Source organism: Molothrus aeneus, chromosome 18 (assembly GCF_037042795.1).
Source record: "Molothrus aeneus isolate 106 chromosome 18, BPBGC_Maene_1.0, whole genome shotgun sequence".
NCBI classification, from domain to species: domain Eukaryota; kingdom Metazoa; phylum Chordata; class Aves; order Passeriformes; family Icteridae; genus Molothrus; species Molothrus aeneus.
The window spans coordinates 11,675,672-11,693,057 of NC_089663.1; the positions used below are offsets into that span (position 1 = coordinate 11,675,672).

At 48.9% G+C, this 17,386-nt stretch overlaps 1 protein-coding gene across 3 annotated transcripts in view; it reads right to left on the bottom strand.

Moving 5' to 3' along the window:
- PITPNM2 (phosphatidylinositol transfer protein membrane associated 2) overlaps positions 1-17,386 on the bottom strand; it is a 125,792-nt gene that overhangs the window by 7,899 nt on the left and 100,507 nt on the right. The window contains exons 15-21 of one of the 3 annotated variants that reach the window (XM_066561928.1): positions 15,102-15,277; positions 14,563-14,733; positions 12,492-12,641; positions 7,580-7,744; positions 3,762-3,910; positions 1,031-1,147; positions 251-367 (exon numbers count right to left, since the gene is read on the bottom strand). In XM_066561928.1, coding sequence (XP_066418025.1) covers positions 251-367; positions 1,031-1,147; positions 3,762-3,910; positions 7,580-7,744; positions 12,492-12,641; positions 14,563-14,733; positions 15,102-15,277 — 1,045 coding nt within the window. The remainder of the gene's footprint in view (positions 1-250; positions 368-1,030; positions 1,148-3,761; positions 3,911-7,579; positions 7,745-12,491; positions 12,642-14,562; positions 14,734-15,101; positions 15,278-17,386) is intronic. The other 2 variants (XM_066561929.1, XM_066561931.1) reach the window with 2 other exon arrangements.

Genomic DNA, 17,386 nt, shown 5'->3' on the forward strand with positions numbered 1-17,386 from the left:
CCTCTGCACTTCATGGATCTGGGCTGGGCAGCACCCAAACATCAGGGGCTGCAATGAAACCTGGCCTCGGTGCTGAGACCTCTGGGACAAATGCTGCTCCTGGTGGGAGGCACCCAAAAGTCTGAGCAGGAGAACCTGGCCAGGACACAAGCGCAGCAAACCCCAGCAGGGACCAAGGGAGCACTGACTGGTGCTACCTCTGTCCCACAATTGTCACCACATGGTGACAAGCCCCCAGCACACACGGTACCTTCTCTCCTGTGAGGGTGACCATGTCCAATGGACCATACATGAACCTCCCAGTTAAGGTCTGGGGCCCATCCTCGTTAGCAATGGTGTCGTTGATCCTGTGGTTGGCTGTGACGTTCTGCATGAGGCAAGAGGGGAAGAGGAAAAAAAAATAAACAGTTTGCAGCAATGGATAACCTCACAGGGAAATGCCAAATATAACTGGACAAATTGGAGCATGGGTTTCTCTGTGCCATTCCCCCCCTCCACTCCACCCTCAGCTCTGGGAAAGAATTTGACCTGTGGCAGAGGTGAAGCTCTGTGCCCTGAACGGATGGGTGGATTGGAGTGCTGAAGAGCCAATTTCCATGGCAGGTTGTACGTGCAATTCTGATACTCTCTATTAACTCTCCCACTTTGGAATTGGGAGGAAATACACACAGCTGCCAGAGAAATCTGCTGATATTGTTTCAGTTCTAGCACAGAATTGCCCTCTCAGAAACTGGAGACTTTACTGGGAGCAAAAGGCATTTACTGAGCTGAGAACTGGTATTATTGGACTTTGAAAGATGTTCCATTCTGACTCATTCCCTGACCCACAGCCAATGCTTCCTGCGTTTTACAGACTCAAGGCTAAGAGGAGACCTTGCTGACACACATCTTTAGGGTTGCTCTTTTACAGGCACCCAGGTAGGATATAACCATTAAAACAGCCCAGCAAACCCTCTGTCTGTGCCACCGCCTCAGAACAGTTTGTACAGCCCCAGTCAGAGCAGCTGGTGCAGCCCCAAACCCCCCTTACCCGGAGCTTCACGTTCGTCCTCTTGCGGAGCCACTTCTCCCGGGGCTTGGAGGGGGTGAAGACAGACACCTCCTTCCCATCCAGCTCCAGCACACTCGAGTTCTCGTGTCTCATCACCTGCAGGAGGACAGATCCCCCCAAGGCATCAGCCCTCTCCTCCTGCCTGGCTGTTCTGCATCTCCTGAGCCTGCAGTGAGGAAGGGCAGTGCCTGGAGAGAGGCCCCTGAGTTTGCTGCTGACTTTGTCACCTTGCAGGTTTGAAGGACAAGTGGCCTTTTCTGCACTGGCAAAGCCTGTGGCCAGTGCTGACTTAATCCTGGCTGGGATGCAGGTTTTTGGATTGTCAGGAGGTACAAAACTGACTCTGCACTGAGATACCTGCCCTTCCTCCAGGGTCCCTTGGTCCCTTCCCACGGCCTGCAGGGGACACAAACCTTCCCCATTCCGTAACAGACCCAGCACCAGCTGCTCTGACTGGCCCCATGCTGACAGATGCTGTTCCTTCAGCTCATTTCCAGTTCCTACTGAAATTCCCAACCCTTTCCCGTGGCTTTTGCTCCTCTCACTGATCTGACCCCTGTGGAGGCACACAGGGGTCTGGCTTGGCTGCATGTGAGGCAGAGCGCAGGCTGTCTGTCTGTCCTGGCTGACAGAACTCCAGGACTTTGTGCTGGTGGGACATCACTGCCAAGCAGCCAATTCCTGCCTGTCACCAGGGCAAGGACGGGGATGGGAGGCAGGAACACAGAGAGAGGAGGGTTAACTCCTACCTAGGTTGCTCTTACCTCTAGAATGGAAAAGGAAGAATAACACCCAGAGGCTGGGGGACACCTCAAAGACTCACAGCCCTGCAGGACTGGGAGGTGACCCTGCACAGAGAACTCCAAAACTGCCAGTAGTCCTTGGTGACCAAAAAATTAAGAGGCCTCCTAAATGTGGGCTCTTTTACAAGGTCCTGAACATGTTCTGAAAGGTCATCAGCTCTCCAGCTGAGCTTGGCTGACACAGGCCAGCCCTCTTTGCAGAGCTGAAGCTGGTTTTCATCCAGGGAAATGGAAAAAGGACCCCAGGGAGGATGAGCTTGCTGGGGCGGAAGCTCATGGAAATCCAATGTAAACAAAATAACAAATTTTACTGAAAATTATTTAAATCAGGAATGTATTTTGAATTCTATCTGGGCTTGTTTTAACAAGATTTAATCTTTGGAGACTAAAACTGTTCAACAGCTTCTTTTTACATTTTGTCTAGAGATGACTTTCAAAGGCCATTAGAAACAAGTCCTTATTAGGGGAAACAGTTGTGTGGTGCTGGTGAAGGACAGCAAGAAGACAAAAGATGAGAAAACCCCTGGGTCTTGAGGCAAAGAGGAGTGAACAGAGACAGGACTGGGCAAGGGGGTGCCAGACTACCCAGGCAGGCACCAGCAGGCTTAGAATGGATGGAGAGGTTCCTCCAGGTACTCAAGCCACAAGGTTTGAAACACCACACAGTGCTACAGACCCAGGTTTGGGCTGAAACCTGAATAATTGGCTATTTACCAAGTGGAAGATTTTGTGTATGAGACTGTCATGACTGTTGCCCCTCAGGCACCATGAGAGTTCTCCCTTCTTTCCTGCCCTGTGAGGCTGGGCTGGGTGTGCAGGCAGAGCCTGGACACAGCCTGGCAAGAGAAGGGTCTCACTGGATTATCAGCACTGCTCAGCTGCCACCAGCACTGACACTGCTGCTGTTTATGGTTCTCACACTATTTGGGAGATAACACTGAAAGAGAGTTTGCCAACAGAATCATAAATAACTGAGAGCTGCAGCAGAGGAGGCTGCAGGAGAACAGGGAGGATTTAACAGCTGAGCTAATGCAAAGCAAACCCGGCGCCGAAGTGGGCAACACAAACCACAGAGCTCCTTTGGGTTTTGTTGTTTTCCAGCTCCATGCTCTAAGTGTCATCCCCTGGGGAGTTCCTATTTTTTAAGGCAAATAACTCCCCCTCATCTCCAAGAAGTGAAGGGAAAATATTTTTTTTAGGGAAAAAACACGTTTTAGACAGTAAATTTGAATTTTAGGCCAAATATAGGTTGATAAAATCTGAGGTGTCAGACTCCAGACACCAGCAATCCCCATTCTCCTGGCCCTAGAACTGCTTTGTGCTGCAGGAACCAAATGAGAACCAAATCCCAATGAGCTCCTAGAGGAGACAACAATAACTTAGAAAGGCAAAATGGAGAACTGCAATCTGCCTATCAATTCATGTTGAATAAATATAAAACTTCCCCTTTGGTTTTATTGTATCTGGTGCTGGTTTTATTTGTTTGAGAAGTTTCAGTTTCAGACTTGAGATCTGACCTGGCACACAGGCAGAAACAAGTGCCACTGACCTTTGCCACAATGGATGTGATAGGAAACTGCCCTGGGCTCTCTCCATCTCTCTCTCTCTCTCACTCTCTCCCAGGGAGCTCATCTGAAACCTGCTCTGATGATAAGAGCCCAAAAACCACACAGCCCCAAACCAAGCAGGTGTGACAGCACATCCATGAAGTCTGTATGTGTGCAGCTCCACCAACACCACGGGTGAGGAAAACAAAGAAGAGGAAAAAAAAGGGATCTGCAGGGGCAAAGGGTATTTTTTTACCTCTATGCATCGACAAGTCTTATATGGAAGGTGCACTGGAAAAAAACAAAGAGCCCTAAGCATTTTTCAGCCCAAGGGAGACAAGGGAGAGGGGATGACTGTACCTGTCTGAGCAGGAAGGAGACAACGTCCGTGGACTCCCAGTAGCTGGCGTGGAAGAGGTGAGGCAGAGCCACGGTCGGGAACGCCGTGAGGGCGTCGGGGCAGTACAGGGCGTAGTCGATCCGCTTGGTTCCCCACCACTTGGCAGCAACTACAGAAGCAAAACACTCCTTCAGACCAAGGGGGTTCACAGAAGGGATTTCAGGGCTCTGGCTCCTCGCTCCAGGTTTGCCAGGAGGCTGCTCCCTGGCTGGTCCTGCTGCTCTGGGGAACAACTGAGCCCGGGCTCGGGGTTTGCTCACACCAAGGGAGGAACACATGGCCACCAACGTGAGCTCTCCCTTGTTCAAGCAAAGAGGAAGGCACTGAAGGGCAGGTTAATTGGCTGTTAGTCCAGACCCCAGGGAAGGGGCTCAAGGCTCCTGTGCAATGAGCCAAAACATAAAGACAGCAACAAATCTCCCTGGAGCTGTGGGAGGAAGGAAGGGTGGGTGGGTGCCCATCTTCAGCCCTGCTTCCAACTCCTTTAGCTTTCATCAGGGAATTGCATCCAGGTATTGGCTACACTAAAGAGGACTGGGAATCCACAGGATGCTAAAAGGCACCACAAGGCGGGGAATATGGCACATGATGATGGGACTGGTAGTCCCCAACAAATCCTTATTGCCCTCCTGGGCAACCGAGATGTGCAGCCCAGCCCTCCCAGGGGCACAGCCTCTGTGGGGGACAACAAGACAAGTACCTGGCAGTATTGGGACTTCATTGCATGGGGGACTGAAAAATACACTGGGATTTAATGGGGGACAGGGATACAAGCAAAACAGACAAGTTCTCCCTCAGGGAGCCCAACAACTCACAGGCAGGTGTCCGACAGCCACCCTTCACCCCCACACCTCAACTGCCCTGAGCTCTGCCCACACACATGTCCTGCCCCAATCCCTGGAAATCAGGTCTCAGTCCAAAGCCTCAGACCCCAAAGCCATGGGCTGCTTTCCCATCAGCAAGGAGTCCTCAATGCCTGTGCACTCCAGCCCAGAGAAGCAGCCAAGGAAAGAAAAGATGGAGATCAAGAGAGCAGCAGAAGAATTTTGTTTGTGTTTGCATGCAGGATGCAAGCTGGGGCTTTGACAAGGGCTTCCTCAAGCTTGGTTTGTCTCTGTGACAATGTTCCCTTTTTAAGGACTTCCAGGAAAGCTGCCAGGTTTAAGGTACAATCCAACACACCCTTCTGCAAAGGGAAATCTGGCTGGTGATGAGCACAGATGCTGAACTGAAAAGATGGATCCACCAGCTCCTTCCAGAGACCTGCACAGAGCTCCCACCACAGCAAAAGCAGAGGGATGTGGATTCAGCACATCCCCATGGCCCAGCCCTGGCTATGCCAGGTGCCAGGTCACTCTGATCCTGATAGTCCCCACTTTTCTGAAGAGCCATGGGAAGGAGGAGCAAGGTTTGACACATCAATGTGGCTTTTCCAGAGCTCACAGGCACCTCCTCGCAGCCACTTCTGATTCCCTGCCTTCCAAACTGACAGCTCCTCGTCATGTCCCAACTTTCATTTCTCATGCAAGTCCCCAGCTTGGGTAATTTCAGATTCTGCACAGGAAGCAGACAGGATTGACTCTTCCATGCTCAGAAGACAGTGGTGGAGGCAGAAGCGTTGTCCCCTCAGCTCTTCCCCGAATTCCTGCTCCTGCCAAGTTGTTAGCTGTGTTATGATGGATCTTCAGGGCAAAGTGACAGAAATGCTTGTTAAGATGCAATCAGAAACTGCAAGTGCCTCAGTGTGAAGCGCAGAGATCTGTGGTGAAGTTCTGTGACTACCAAATGAGAGAGGAGGCTGACAGGAGTGGATCTCTCCAGAATACCTGTCTTGATGTCCAGCTCTGGTATCCGAAGAGCACAGCCTGCAGCGCGGCTCCGCGGCCCTTGGAGCTTCCTTCCCTTGGCAGGGACTGTGTGTTTGTGCTGCCTACGCCTCCTGAACGAGGTTTGGGTAGGGGATTTGTGAGGGAGGGCAAGTTGGGACAGAAGGCTAAACCCCCTACAATGATTAAGGTGGTGTTTGGTTTCTAAAAGGAAAAATAAAATATATATATAAAAAAAGCAGAAATCACTCATTGTTATGGCACACACTGATTTCATCCTCCACAAACTCACGGTACCAGGGGAGCTGCACCCCTAGGGAGGCTCCTGGGAGGGAGCTGTGGTTTTGCAGTGCCCCTCCAACCTTCCTCCAGCTCTCCCTGGGGATAAGCACAGATCACATCCAGCCCTCAGTGCCACGGCTCCACGTTCACACCACCCAGGCTGAGAGCAGGAGCAGCAAAGGCAGAGCCGGAGCTGGGGGGACACTCGGAGCTGAGGGAAGACTCTTCCTCCCTGATCTCAGGAACAGGCTTTGATGGCTGTGTGCAGGAATAAATTACACAAAGCAGAAGCTGCACAACGGGGGAGAGCATGGGGAAAGCAGAGGTGAGTGTTGTGTGACCCAACCCTGCTGCAGCACGGGACAAGATCTCTCTGAGGACACACCAGCCTCGGGGCATCACCCTGGCACAAACACCTCCCCAAGAACCACTCCTGTGTGCCAGCCCAGCAGCTCCCTGTGGGTGGGAAAGCAGCACAAAACAAACACCTTCTCCCCCAGGAGCTGCTTCCCAAGCAGATTCCCATTTAACAGTGCTTGGCAGGATGTCAGGACAAGTAAAGGATGCACGTGGGGAGTGCGGTGTCGGCTCCTGGACACACTTTGAGCAGGAAAACCTCATTTGTCAGAGAAGGTATTTTAGTTCTGCTGCTGAGTGTTGCCTCAAACAGGGCAGGAGGTTACAGCAGCCCCTGAGCAGCGCCCACAGACCTTCAACAACTCATACCTGCCTCCGGGAGCATTATCAACCTTAGCAATTAATGATGGAGTGAGTAATTCACAACTCGTGCCAGGAATGTATCTCTAAATGTTTGAGACCTTCTGAGAATAGAGTTTGGGCTGAATATTTCCTCATATGCATGGGTTTTAGTTTTTGTTTTGGATTTTTTTGGTGGTTTTGGGGTGGTTTTTTTTGAGTTTTCAGCCTTTTTTTGATCTGAGTTACCAGAGACCCATGAGGACACAGCGTTTATCTCATACCTGAGCTGAAACAAAGAAGGGGCTGAGCCATTAATAAAGTCTGCTCTTCTCCACTTAACAAAGTTTGTTCTTCTCCACTGTATTAGTTAGGAAGTTATACAGGTCTTGGGAAAAATAATGAATAAAAAATCCCTTTTACTCCTCATTCAGCTCTGGGAAATTGGTCATAAGTGACTGGGAGCTGCCCTGCAGGCTGCAGAAGAGCTGAATCTCTAATGCAAAGTAATAAATGTTCTGTTCTGAACCAACCTGTCCTTGCCTTTCAGCGTTACAGAGGGATTTACTCATCCCTGCTTTTGTGAGCCACATTTGAGGGATCTGCATTGAGCCACATCCTGCATTACCCATCTGGTCTCAAGTGCTGATCCTGAGCAGTTCTGCACCACTTACCATGGCAGCACAGCCACATCCCTCTGGATTAGCCCTCACCACACACAGCTCAGAGTCACAGTTACCATCTTTGCTTTAACAATTCATCACCAGCAAGGTCCAACATGCACAACGCAGCCGTGGCCATCAACCACACCCCCTGTTCCTGCAGGGGATGTGGCAACACAGGGCACTGAGTGTGGCAGAACCAGAATAATTCCAAGCTTTTGGTCACGGCTGGGAAGCACCCCCCGGACAGACGGACGGACAGAAGCTCTGAGCGCAGAGCAGAGCAGAGCCTCGGAGGGGTGCAACACTTACTGTTGGCTATGTTGGAAGCAGTGTAACTGTCTGCCATTCCTGAGACCTGGCTGGCAATGCTGATCTCACTGGCTCTCCGGAAGCCCCTGAACTGAGGGGCTGAAATGGGGGTGGACAGGGACGCGTTTTCCACGAAGACGGCACCATGAGACTGAACAACATCTGCTACAAAGTTGAAACAGGGAAATCAAAATATTAGACCAACAGACAGAGGCTGGGCAAGATGAACTCGGCGGGGGGAGGAGGAAGGAGGCAAACAAAGCTGGTGGGTGCAAAAACCTCTCAGAGCTGATTGGAATGAAACAGAAACACCCCACATTTCATTGGAGCTCTGGTTAGAAAAGAAAGCAAATAGCACAGCAGGCAGAGACATGTGGCTGGAGGAGCAGTCTTTGATTGAGAGAAGCAAAGTAAGAAGCTCAAAAACCAGATCCAAAGAAAAACCCAGGCAGACTTATTCAAGCAGCAATAACAAGCATGTGTCATACATACAGATGTGAATATACACAATTTTATACATTCACATCAAGACAAGATAACCAAGGTAAGAAAAAAAACCCAAAAAAACAACCTTCCAAAGAGGTATTTGTTTTCTTGAGATATTTAAATTTAAATGAATGTCTCCAAGACAGAAGCATTATTAAAAAGCAAAAATCAAGAAAACATCTTCATGCCTGGCAGGGACTAAATTTGGACTTGTATTTTACTGCTGAAGGACACAGCCAACACTCATTAATCTGGAGAAAGGGCTCCTGAAGGGAGTCTGGTGCTGAGCACTCGTATTTCCCATCAGAGTCAGCAGATCAGGGAGTACTCAGGCTCTATGAAAACAGAGCTTTTTTTGGTACAACATGCAGGTCTGGATTTTTAAATCCCAACCTGAGGTTTACCAAGTTAGGCCGAACGCCTCAGTACATAAATACAAAAAGGAGGGTTTAAAATCATGCTCACATGGATCTTACATATGGGTGGGAGGGAAAAGGACCTCAAACACTCAGGAGTGGCAAAACGAGAGATGCTGAAAGCCACGTTAAAATCTCTGCATTTCAGTTTTGTCTCTGAACAGCTCCAAGAGCACCCACCCCTCTGGGGATGCTGTGGGGCCCAGTTAAGTGGGATATCCCCAGCTCCTGCAGGGCAGAGGTTTGTAATGCCAACAGCAGGTGCTCACAGCAGGCAGCACCAGCGTGGCACTAACATGCAAAAGCAAAGCAATTCATTATGGGTTTAAGGTTGCCCATCTCTGCTGCACTTGAGGAGCAGCACCTGAATTTATTCCCAGGCATCAGGCAGGAGATATCACAAGGAATGTGAGCACATTACTCCCACACATCAACACCCTCCACCTATTCCAGCCTGTTTAGTTATCCCTGGGTTTAATCCTGGCACACGGCTGACACGGGGCGTTGTTTTAGCAATTGGTTTATTTTAATATCAATCTTTTTTTGCTTGGGGCTACTGATTTTCTCCCTCCAATCCCTCCATTCGCAGCAGCAGCGTCTGTGCCCACACAAATCCTGCTGCAGCCCAGGGAGAGGGAATGTATGAAGCAGAAAATGTGTGGCTAAGTGTCAGAAAAAGAGTTCTGTTCTCTGCAGGGAAAATCAGGCCACAAGCTGCTCTGTGTAAAAGCTTTGTGGACTGTGAGATCTGAGCCTTAGCAGGAGCCTGACCTGATGATGAGCTGCACACACAGCCCATGTTGTGCCTGAAAGGCCCTCGGCAGCATCACTTTCTCAGCACTTTCCCCCTCTTTCCACCTTGCCTTGAGCTGCTGCCTGTCAAGGCTGTGACCAGGATCCACAAAGCAGCTGGTCCCACCAGGCCAGGGATGCTTTCTGACTGCACAAAACACCAGCATGAGCAAGAAGAGGCAATCCCAGTGGAAAACAGGAGCTGCACTGAACCCCACAGAGGTCTCAAGGGTGAAGGGTCTCATTCCCTTTGCTGGGGGACCTGGGACAACCCTCTCTGATCACCCTCCCTCTCCATTCTCTTGTCTATGAGATGCTCCTGCTCTTGTGTCACCAAATGGGTGCCCCAACACAGGTGATGATCATCACCTTCCCTGAACCTCCTCAGATACGAGGAGAGATTTGGCTTTGTCTGTGTCAGGAAAAATGCCAGATTCAGGTTTGACCACCAGAGAAACCTGAACTTCTTCTTCTGCTTTAGCCTAAAGCACCCGTGGCTTGAATTAGGAAGACAAGTTCAAGAGTGCTACAGGAGAAAAGGCTGGGCCCAACATGGCCTGCCTGGGGTGGGAGTCCAGCTTTGACTCCATTAGTCCATCTTCACTTTGCTCTGCCTGAACTTCAACTCCGTTTTGAGAACACAGAAAGTGAATAAAGGAAGAAACAGTGAGATTCTGGGCCTGCTCTTTTTTAGCCAATCTTGTTTTCCTGGGCTGACCAGGGATTTTGGAATATAACGAATTTGCAGCGAAAGCACCCAACCTCAGCAGCCCTTCCAGCCCCATCCTGGTGTCACCAGAGGAGCAATTCCCACTCCTGTTAAAGCCTGAGGTGTTTCAGCATTGCTGAACAGCTCAGTTCAGCACTGCCAGCGTTGGTGTCTGCCCTGCAGGGGACAAGGTGCCACTGGACAGCAGCACTCCCCTGCTCCTGCCCACTCAGGTGCTTCTCCCTTTCCCAAGCCACACACCCTCTGTCCCTGAGAAAGGGCAGTTTCTGAGAAAAACAAAGGCCAGGAAAAGGCAGGGCGGGAAATGTGGAGAAAAACCTGTTTTATGCATTGCAACCCACTCAGAAAAGCTTCCTCCACACCAAAGCTGCAGTGACAGCAACTTCCAAAGAAAATCCTGAGACCTGACTTGCAGAAAAAACCCACAAAGCTAACAACCTATTTCCTGAATTTGTGTATTCTCTGCATCGTGTCTCTTGAGCAGCAATTCTGAAACCAAGGGGGCTTTCCTAGGGACTGTGGTGACCAGGGTGGGATGTCACAGACAGACCCCAGCACCTGCAGCCAGGTGTCCCCAACAGGAGCCATGGAAGCCTCCTGCACCCCAGAGATGCAGCCCCAGGCACAGCTCAGGTCCTGACAGCCACAGGGAGTTCTCCAGGCAAGCCCAGAGTGAAGCCAGAAGGTCCAGCAGCAAGACCTTTATCAAGGTGAGCTGTTCCTCTGTCACTCAGTGAGGACAGAGGTGCCCTTGTTCACTGCACTTTGTCCTGTGACTCAAGGCCACTGGACCAGAGTGAGGAAGAGGAGCCTGAGCAGTGCCCTGAGCACCCTCCCAGCAAAGCCACATGGCACAACCCATGCCATGGCCCAAGGTTTAACTGCACTCCAAGGGGAGTGGACATGGGAAGCCAAATCACTTTTTTTGTTTTGGCCTACCTACAATCTTTAATACTCATTTTGGTGCTGTGCTCTTTCACTTTTGGATTCATTTATCAATGTTCTTATAAGGGAACAGCCCCGAGCCATCCTATCAGGTAAGTCCTTGGGGTACCTGAAAGACAGATTTTGGTATGTGATATTTGGAGACTGAGCTATTGCACCAAAGAGGGAAATATTGAAAGCCATCAAAAAATATGTAAAGGTCAATAAAAACAAAAAGATTAAAAACCACAGAAAAGCCAGACAGGCCCTGCTTGCCCTGGAATCACTGGACAGTGCTGGGCACTCTGCAGTCACTACCCTGAGATCAAGAGCAACAGATTTCTGCTGCCCACACATTTTGGTGACTTTGGAAACCTCCTGCAGTCCAGTGGCTGAATTGGGATTCAGCACTTGCTGCACTCACATCAAGAACCATTTGGACACATTGTGGTCTTGACTCACAATGTATAAAGCAGAAAATCATAGAATCCTGTAATGGTTTGGGTTGGAAGGGACCTTAAAGACCATTGAATTTGGCACAGGCACGGGATGCTTCTACAAGCTCTGTTCTGACCACGGGCAGTATCAGCTCACAGGGAAATGGCATTCACCAGGCACCTCCAAAGTGGTTAATTAATAGTACCAGATCCTTTCCCTCTGCTTTACCACAGAACCTCACAGCACAGGCAACACAGCAACTGCACACCTAAAAATCCTCTCCAGCTCCAGGAGACAGAGGAGAGACCACTGGGAAAACTCAGCAATGTTGCCATCCTGTATGACCACATAAGAGCCCAAACTGCTCAGGGACAGTGAGGGTCAGCTTGTTAAAGACAAAGAGGGCAGCAGAACCCAGCTCTCAATGCAAAACACCGAGAAAGGAATGAGAATGGGCAAGTGAGACACGCGGGGAGGAAGAAAACCAAAACAAAGGCAAATCTCATCAAAATTGCAGATGTAGCACCAGCCACAATCAGAATAAATGAGGCCATGCAGCATTGATGGTGGAAAATAAGGCAAAACAAACGCATCAAACTTTGCTTTTAAGGCGGGAGACGAGAAATGAATTTAAATAACCAACACGCAGAGCCACCCTGGGGTCTGAAAGCCTCAGTGCTGTGCTCAGCAGAGCCACGAGTGTCCAAACAGGAAATGGCTAAAGGGACAAAATCTGGGGTGACGTGGACATCAAGTGGAGCTCTGGGCATGGTGGCTGCAGGAAAGCCTTTCCCAAGGGATCCTGCCCTCGGTGAGCAGCACAGGAGCAGGGCCAGCAGGGGCTGTCTCTGCCAAAGGCTCTTTCCAGCAGCACAGAGCAAAGCAGCCCATGCAAGGCAGCAGCTCCCCTCCAGCATCAACTCCAGAATGGGACAGAATTTATAACCCCAAGCCTTTTTCCACAGAGGCTCTCCCAGAGCCAGGTGTGATCCCCAGTGGTGATTTTGTGTGGCACAGCCTGAGACACGGCACAAAGGTTTCAACCCCAGGAGGCAACAGTGTGATCTCCAAAGAAGGACCCCAAGAACCCAACACCACAGACAATACAAAAGTGTAGATTACACACACTCAGCACAACCAGCACTTTTATTGGAAACATCTTGCCAATTCAGTACAGGAACAGGGATACTTGTTTCCATGAAGCTGTCCTGGTGCTGGAGAGCACCCAGAGGGCTACTTTCCATGAGGAGGATGGGATTGTTCTGGATTGTCTCAACTAGAAGCAGATGGGGAAAAAAAAAACATAACAGAAGGACAAAGAACAACAGACATGCGGCCACAAAGTGTTAAACATACAAACAGTTACACCCCAGCACTTAATTATGAGTCTTCAATGAACAGACAACCTTCAAATAGAGTAAAAGAAACAAAATGGGTGATTTCCAAACAGACCAACATCAGAGATTAACTGGGAGCAGAGGAGAACACAACGATGGCATTTCAACAACAAAAGGGAGGCATCTTCACCCCCTTCTAAGCCAAATCCAGAAATGCACAGCAGATCCAGAGAAATATCCTTTACTATGAGAGGAAAAAAATATGCTGTAAGGGAGGAATCAGACTCACAGCCTACACAGTGCAAAGCACAGGAGTAAGCAGGGATGTGAGTTTGATTTTACTCTGCAAATTCGTTGAAATGAAACAGGGACCAGCATTTAGTCCAGATGGGAAAATGGGGGAAAACCAGCCTGAGAGGCTTTCTGAATTGTGGGCTCCCAAAAAAGCTGCCTGCATGAGGAGATGTGCACAAGCAGCGTTACACAAGGTTTTGTACAAAACCAATTATAACTGAGCACCTGAATTTGACGTGATCTGCAAAACATACAGCTTAATTATAGCAGCAATTAACTTTTCTGGAGTGCCCTCCAGTGAGCACCAACTTCTGGAGCAGCTTGGTGAATCATGGTTAGCCCTTCTGGGTAATGTGTCCATCACAACACGGACTCTAATGGAAAGGAATGGCCTGTTACTTTCTGATAAGCAAATGAAGAGGCTTTGTCTTACAGGAAAAAGAGAATTTAAAGTTGTTTTTTGTCAGTTTTATTCATGAAGGCAGAGCAGTATCTCTTAAAACAACAAGGCTCAGACCTGGAGGTTTTGCCACCACTCTGCCCTTCTCATAGGAGAGCTAACTGCTGTTTAACTTCACTGCATAGCAAGTGTCTCTCCAAACACAGCCAACTCAGAGGTCCAGGGAGGCTCTAATATCCCTGCTGCTGTCCACAATGATAACCAGAACACAGGTTTAGTGTCAATGGGGCCTCTACCTCTGGGTTCAGTGACAACAGGGGCTCTGGAATGTATTTAAGAGAAAGAAGGTAAGGTGTTCAGCTGCATTTTTTTGTAATAAGCCCCTTGCAGCTGAGACCTAGAATACACCCAAAAAGCAAATTGCTCTTCAAGTTGCTATAGATTCCCTGAGCTGTTGTAACTGGCCTGGGTACAAATGCAGTTGTGGGTGGATCCATTTTTAAAAAGTGTTGCAGCAAGATCTTGGCTAAATTTGACAAGTGAGTGGGGCCTGCAGAAAGCATTTTATTCACTTCATTAAACATGGGGTTTAGTTTGTGCCCATCTAAAAAATCAGGCCCTAGACTGAGCAATAACAATACTTGAAGACACTGAACATATAGAAGGCCACTTCTTTGGACTTTCAACTTTAAAATGATGCAGAGGGGATCACCAGAAGTATTCAGCTCTAGTTATACAATCTTCTCATTTAGTCCTGCATGATTCAAATATTGGACAAAGGGGATGCAAACAAGTAAATCATCTCATCATCTCACTGTAGACTCTGCTCCCTCCAGTCTTTTCTGGCCCTCCAAGTCCTAAATTCTGCCAACTCAGTTGTGTTTCATTCACACTCCATCACAAGCACCAGTCTGGGTGTAAAACAGAAGCCTTTACAGAGAGGTCCCCACCTCATGACCCTCAGCAGCTGGAGGCCCTTGTGTGACAAACAGAGGGCACACAGGACACAAGGCACTGATTTCTCTGCAAGAAAATTCCTTTGCTGGTAAATCAGGAACAAGCTAATGCTACAGGGCCAGTTCTCCTTCTCACCATTTCCACTTGTGTTGATAACTTCATGTAACCTGAAACCCTTTAACAGCTCATGTGGATCCAGAGGGACTCACCCAGAACTGCGGAGTTGCCATCGCCCAGCGGGAACCTCTGGTACCGGGGGATATTGAAGGGGGGCAAAAGGTAAAACTTCCTCTCCAAAAGAGGTTCCAGGCGTGAAGCAGATGGGTCTGCAGGGTGGAACAGGTTATAGACCTGCTGACAAGCTGGTCTGAGCTGAAAGACTGAAAAGATAAAGAAAAAAATCCCTCAAGCATCAAAATATCGCTTGTTAGAATATTGTAAATATTTGTCTTGAAAAATGACAACTGTCAGGTTACAAAATTGCAAAAGATTTATCATTTATCACTCTCTCATCTCCTAGTTTAGTCAACTGAAACAATTTATTACAATGTTTACAGACTCAAGAACTGCCCCGTGCTTTTCCTGTTTGGAAATGGTATCACCAGTGGTGCACAGAGCACAGGGAGATCTGCTTCTTTACAGTGCAATAGACACGATACAGAAATGTTTGGGTTTAACCAGACCCCTGCAAGTGCAGCAGGAGGTGCTCACCCCACCCACCAAGGGAGCAGCTGGCACCAGGACTTACTGTCAAGAGCTGGAATTACAGTTTTCCTCAGAGCAAGCACCAGACCCAGGGGAGACCCAAAGAGGAAGAAGTCTGTGATCTCAAAGTCAAACTTGCCAATATTTCCTCCATCCAGCATCGTGGAGCTGCTGGATCTCCTGGATGTGGGGTCGTTTCTCAGGACACTAGAATGTAAACTGGGACAAGAAAAGAAAATAAAGTCTGAACTAAATCCTCACCGTGTTTTCATAATTAAAGCCTGGATTAGTGACTGATAGTGGATATAATTTCTATCTCTTCAGTGAATGAACTGTGCTAATCAACCCACAGTGACCCCACTGCTCTGGCATCATTTAAATGTACAAATCCAAGCTTCAGGTGAGTTCATTTACACACCATCTCCTCAAAATGTTTTTTCTTTAAGGGTCAAAATCATAGAACATGTCCAGCTTTTCCTCCCTCTGTCAGGTGTCAAATCTGTTTGCAAAATTCCACCTCTGTCTTGTGCAGGCTGGGCAATAAACCGGTTTAATACAGAGATTTAAATTCACATTTTCTCTGGATACTGAAGAAGAAGCAGCAGGATTGCTTAGGTGAAAATCCTGGGAATCCACCCTCATGTTAGGGAGAGCTGCTTCTCTGCAGTGTAAATCCGGGAAAGTGAAATGACAGATGTGTAACACTGATAACCTGGCTCACAAAAGGCTTTCTGAGATGCTTCTATTCCCACCCAAAAGCACAAAGCTGCAAATTCCAGTGGCAGCTGTAGTGGGTTATCTCATTATAAGTAGAAGTAGAGTTGAAGGCAGTACCAGCAGTGCCTTAAGAGGGTGTTTGCAAACACTTAAAAAAGCATCAGAACAGGTTCTATAAAACATGAAGGAGAAATGGATATCATAAGAGATGGGTTGGATAAAGGGTTTACTGGCCTGGAGTTGGGAATGCTGCAGATCCAACAGTCTCCTGCCGGTTCTGTGGCCCCAAAACAAAACCTCTGGTGGTGACCAGTACTTGTCACATCCTCATGTGCAACAGCTCTGGCTCATCAAGGCTACTGCTGAGGACAGCACTGCTGTGGTCCCCAAACAGGGCTGTTCCACCATCCTCAGCACAGAGCAGTAGCTCACAGACCCCTCAGACACAGCCACAGCCCTGGAGCAGCTGCAATGCTCACACTTTTGGGGAAGATAACCTGCTTTCAGGCAGACTTTGCTTTCCTGCCATGGCAAATAAGGAATAATCCCAGTGACAGCTCCAGTGCTGAACGCCGTTCCCAGAGGATGCTGAAGCTCCTCCTGCTCCTGCTGTGTTCCCTCTGGGGCTGCACACAGGCACAGCTCTGCTCTCCTGTTTCCCAGCCAGGGAATGATCAGTTACTTATGCCAGACACACACACACATCACGGGGAGTCAAAACAGCGGTGTCAAAACGGGAGGAACAGGAGGTTACAGCAGTGACAGCTCAAACGAGCCTGTTCCTGTTTCTGTGATGCAAACGAGGCTGCAGAGCCCTGAAACAGCTCTGAGAACAAGCCACCTTTGGTGGAGCTACAATTGCTTTAGCTAACAAGATGCAACACAGGAGTTTGCTGTGTGTGAGGAATGCAAAGCCATTTAGAACACGCTCAGTTTCACTGAAGGCAGGGTGACAGCCATGGGATTCCTGAGGAAAAGCTACCCCCATGGCAGGGTGGGTGCAGGGGCTGTTTGGTGTATTCCACACAGCTTCCCACAGCATCTCTTCCTGGGCAAGGGAGGAAGCAGAGCAGGCACAGCACGGAGCAATTTGGGCATCTTCACTCCTTCTGCCGGGAACTTGGAATTGCCTTTTCAGCAATCAAAGGAAATGAGAGCCAAGGGGAACTCTGGATCTGTCATGCTCCAAGCAACCTGCAGTGCCCTGTTCTCCCTTTAAAGAGCAGCAGATGTACTGTGTGCATTAATTAAACAAGAGCTTATGGATTTCAGAAGCAAATCAACTCATTTACAATAATACAAGTACAGCACAGCCAGAAATAATGTAGTTGTGCAGAAGGACTGAATTTAAAAATAAATGTGTGATTGTACTCTCCAGATGCTGCTCTGGCTTGCTGGGCATTATCCCAGAGAAGTGGGTAGGTCTGATACATGAATAAAAATGAGAGTCTTTGGCACAGGCTGAAATCTGCAGTGGGCACGGACAGAAAGGTCCCTGTGAGCCAGGCTGCCCGTCTGCCGAGCCCTGGAGGGAAACCTGGCTCTGTTCTGCCAACCTCCTGCTCGAAGCCACGTCACACCAGGGCTTGGCTTGAAGAAAAATCATGGGAA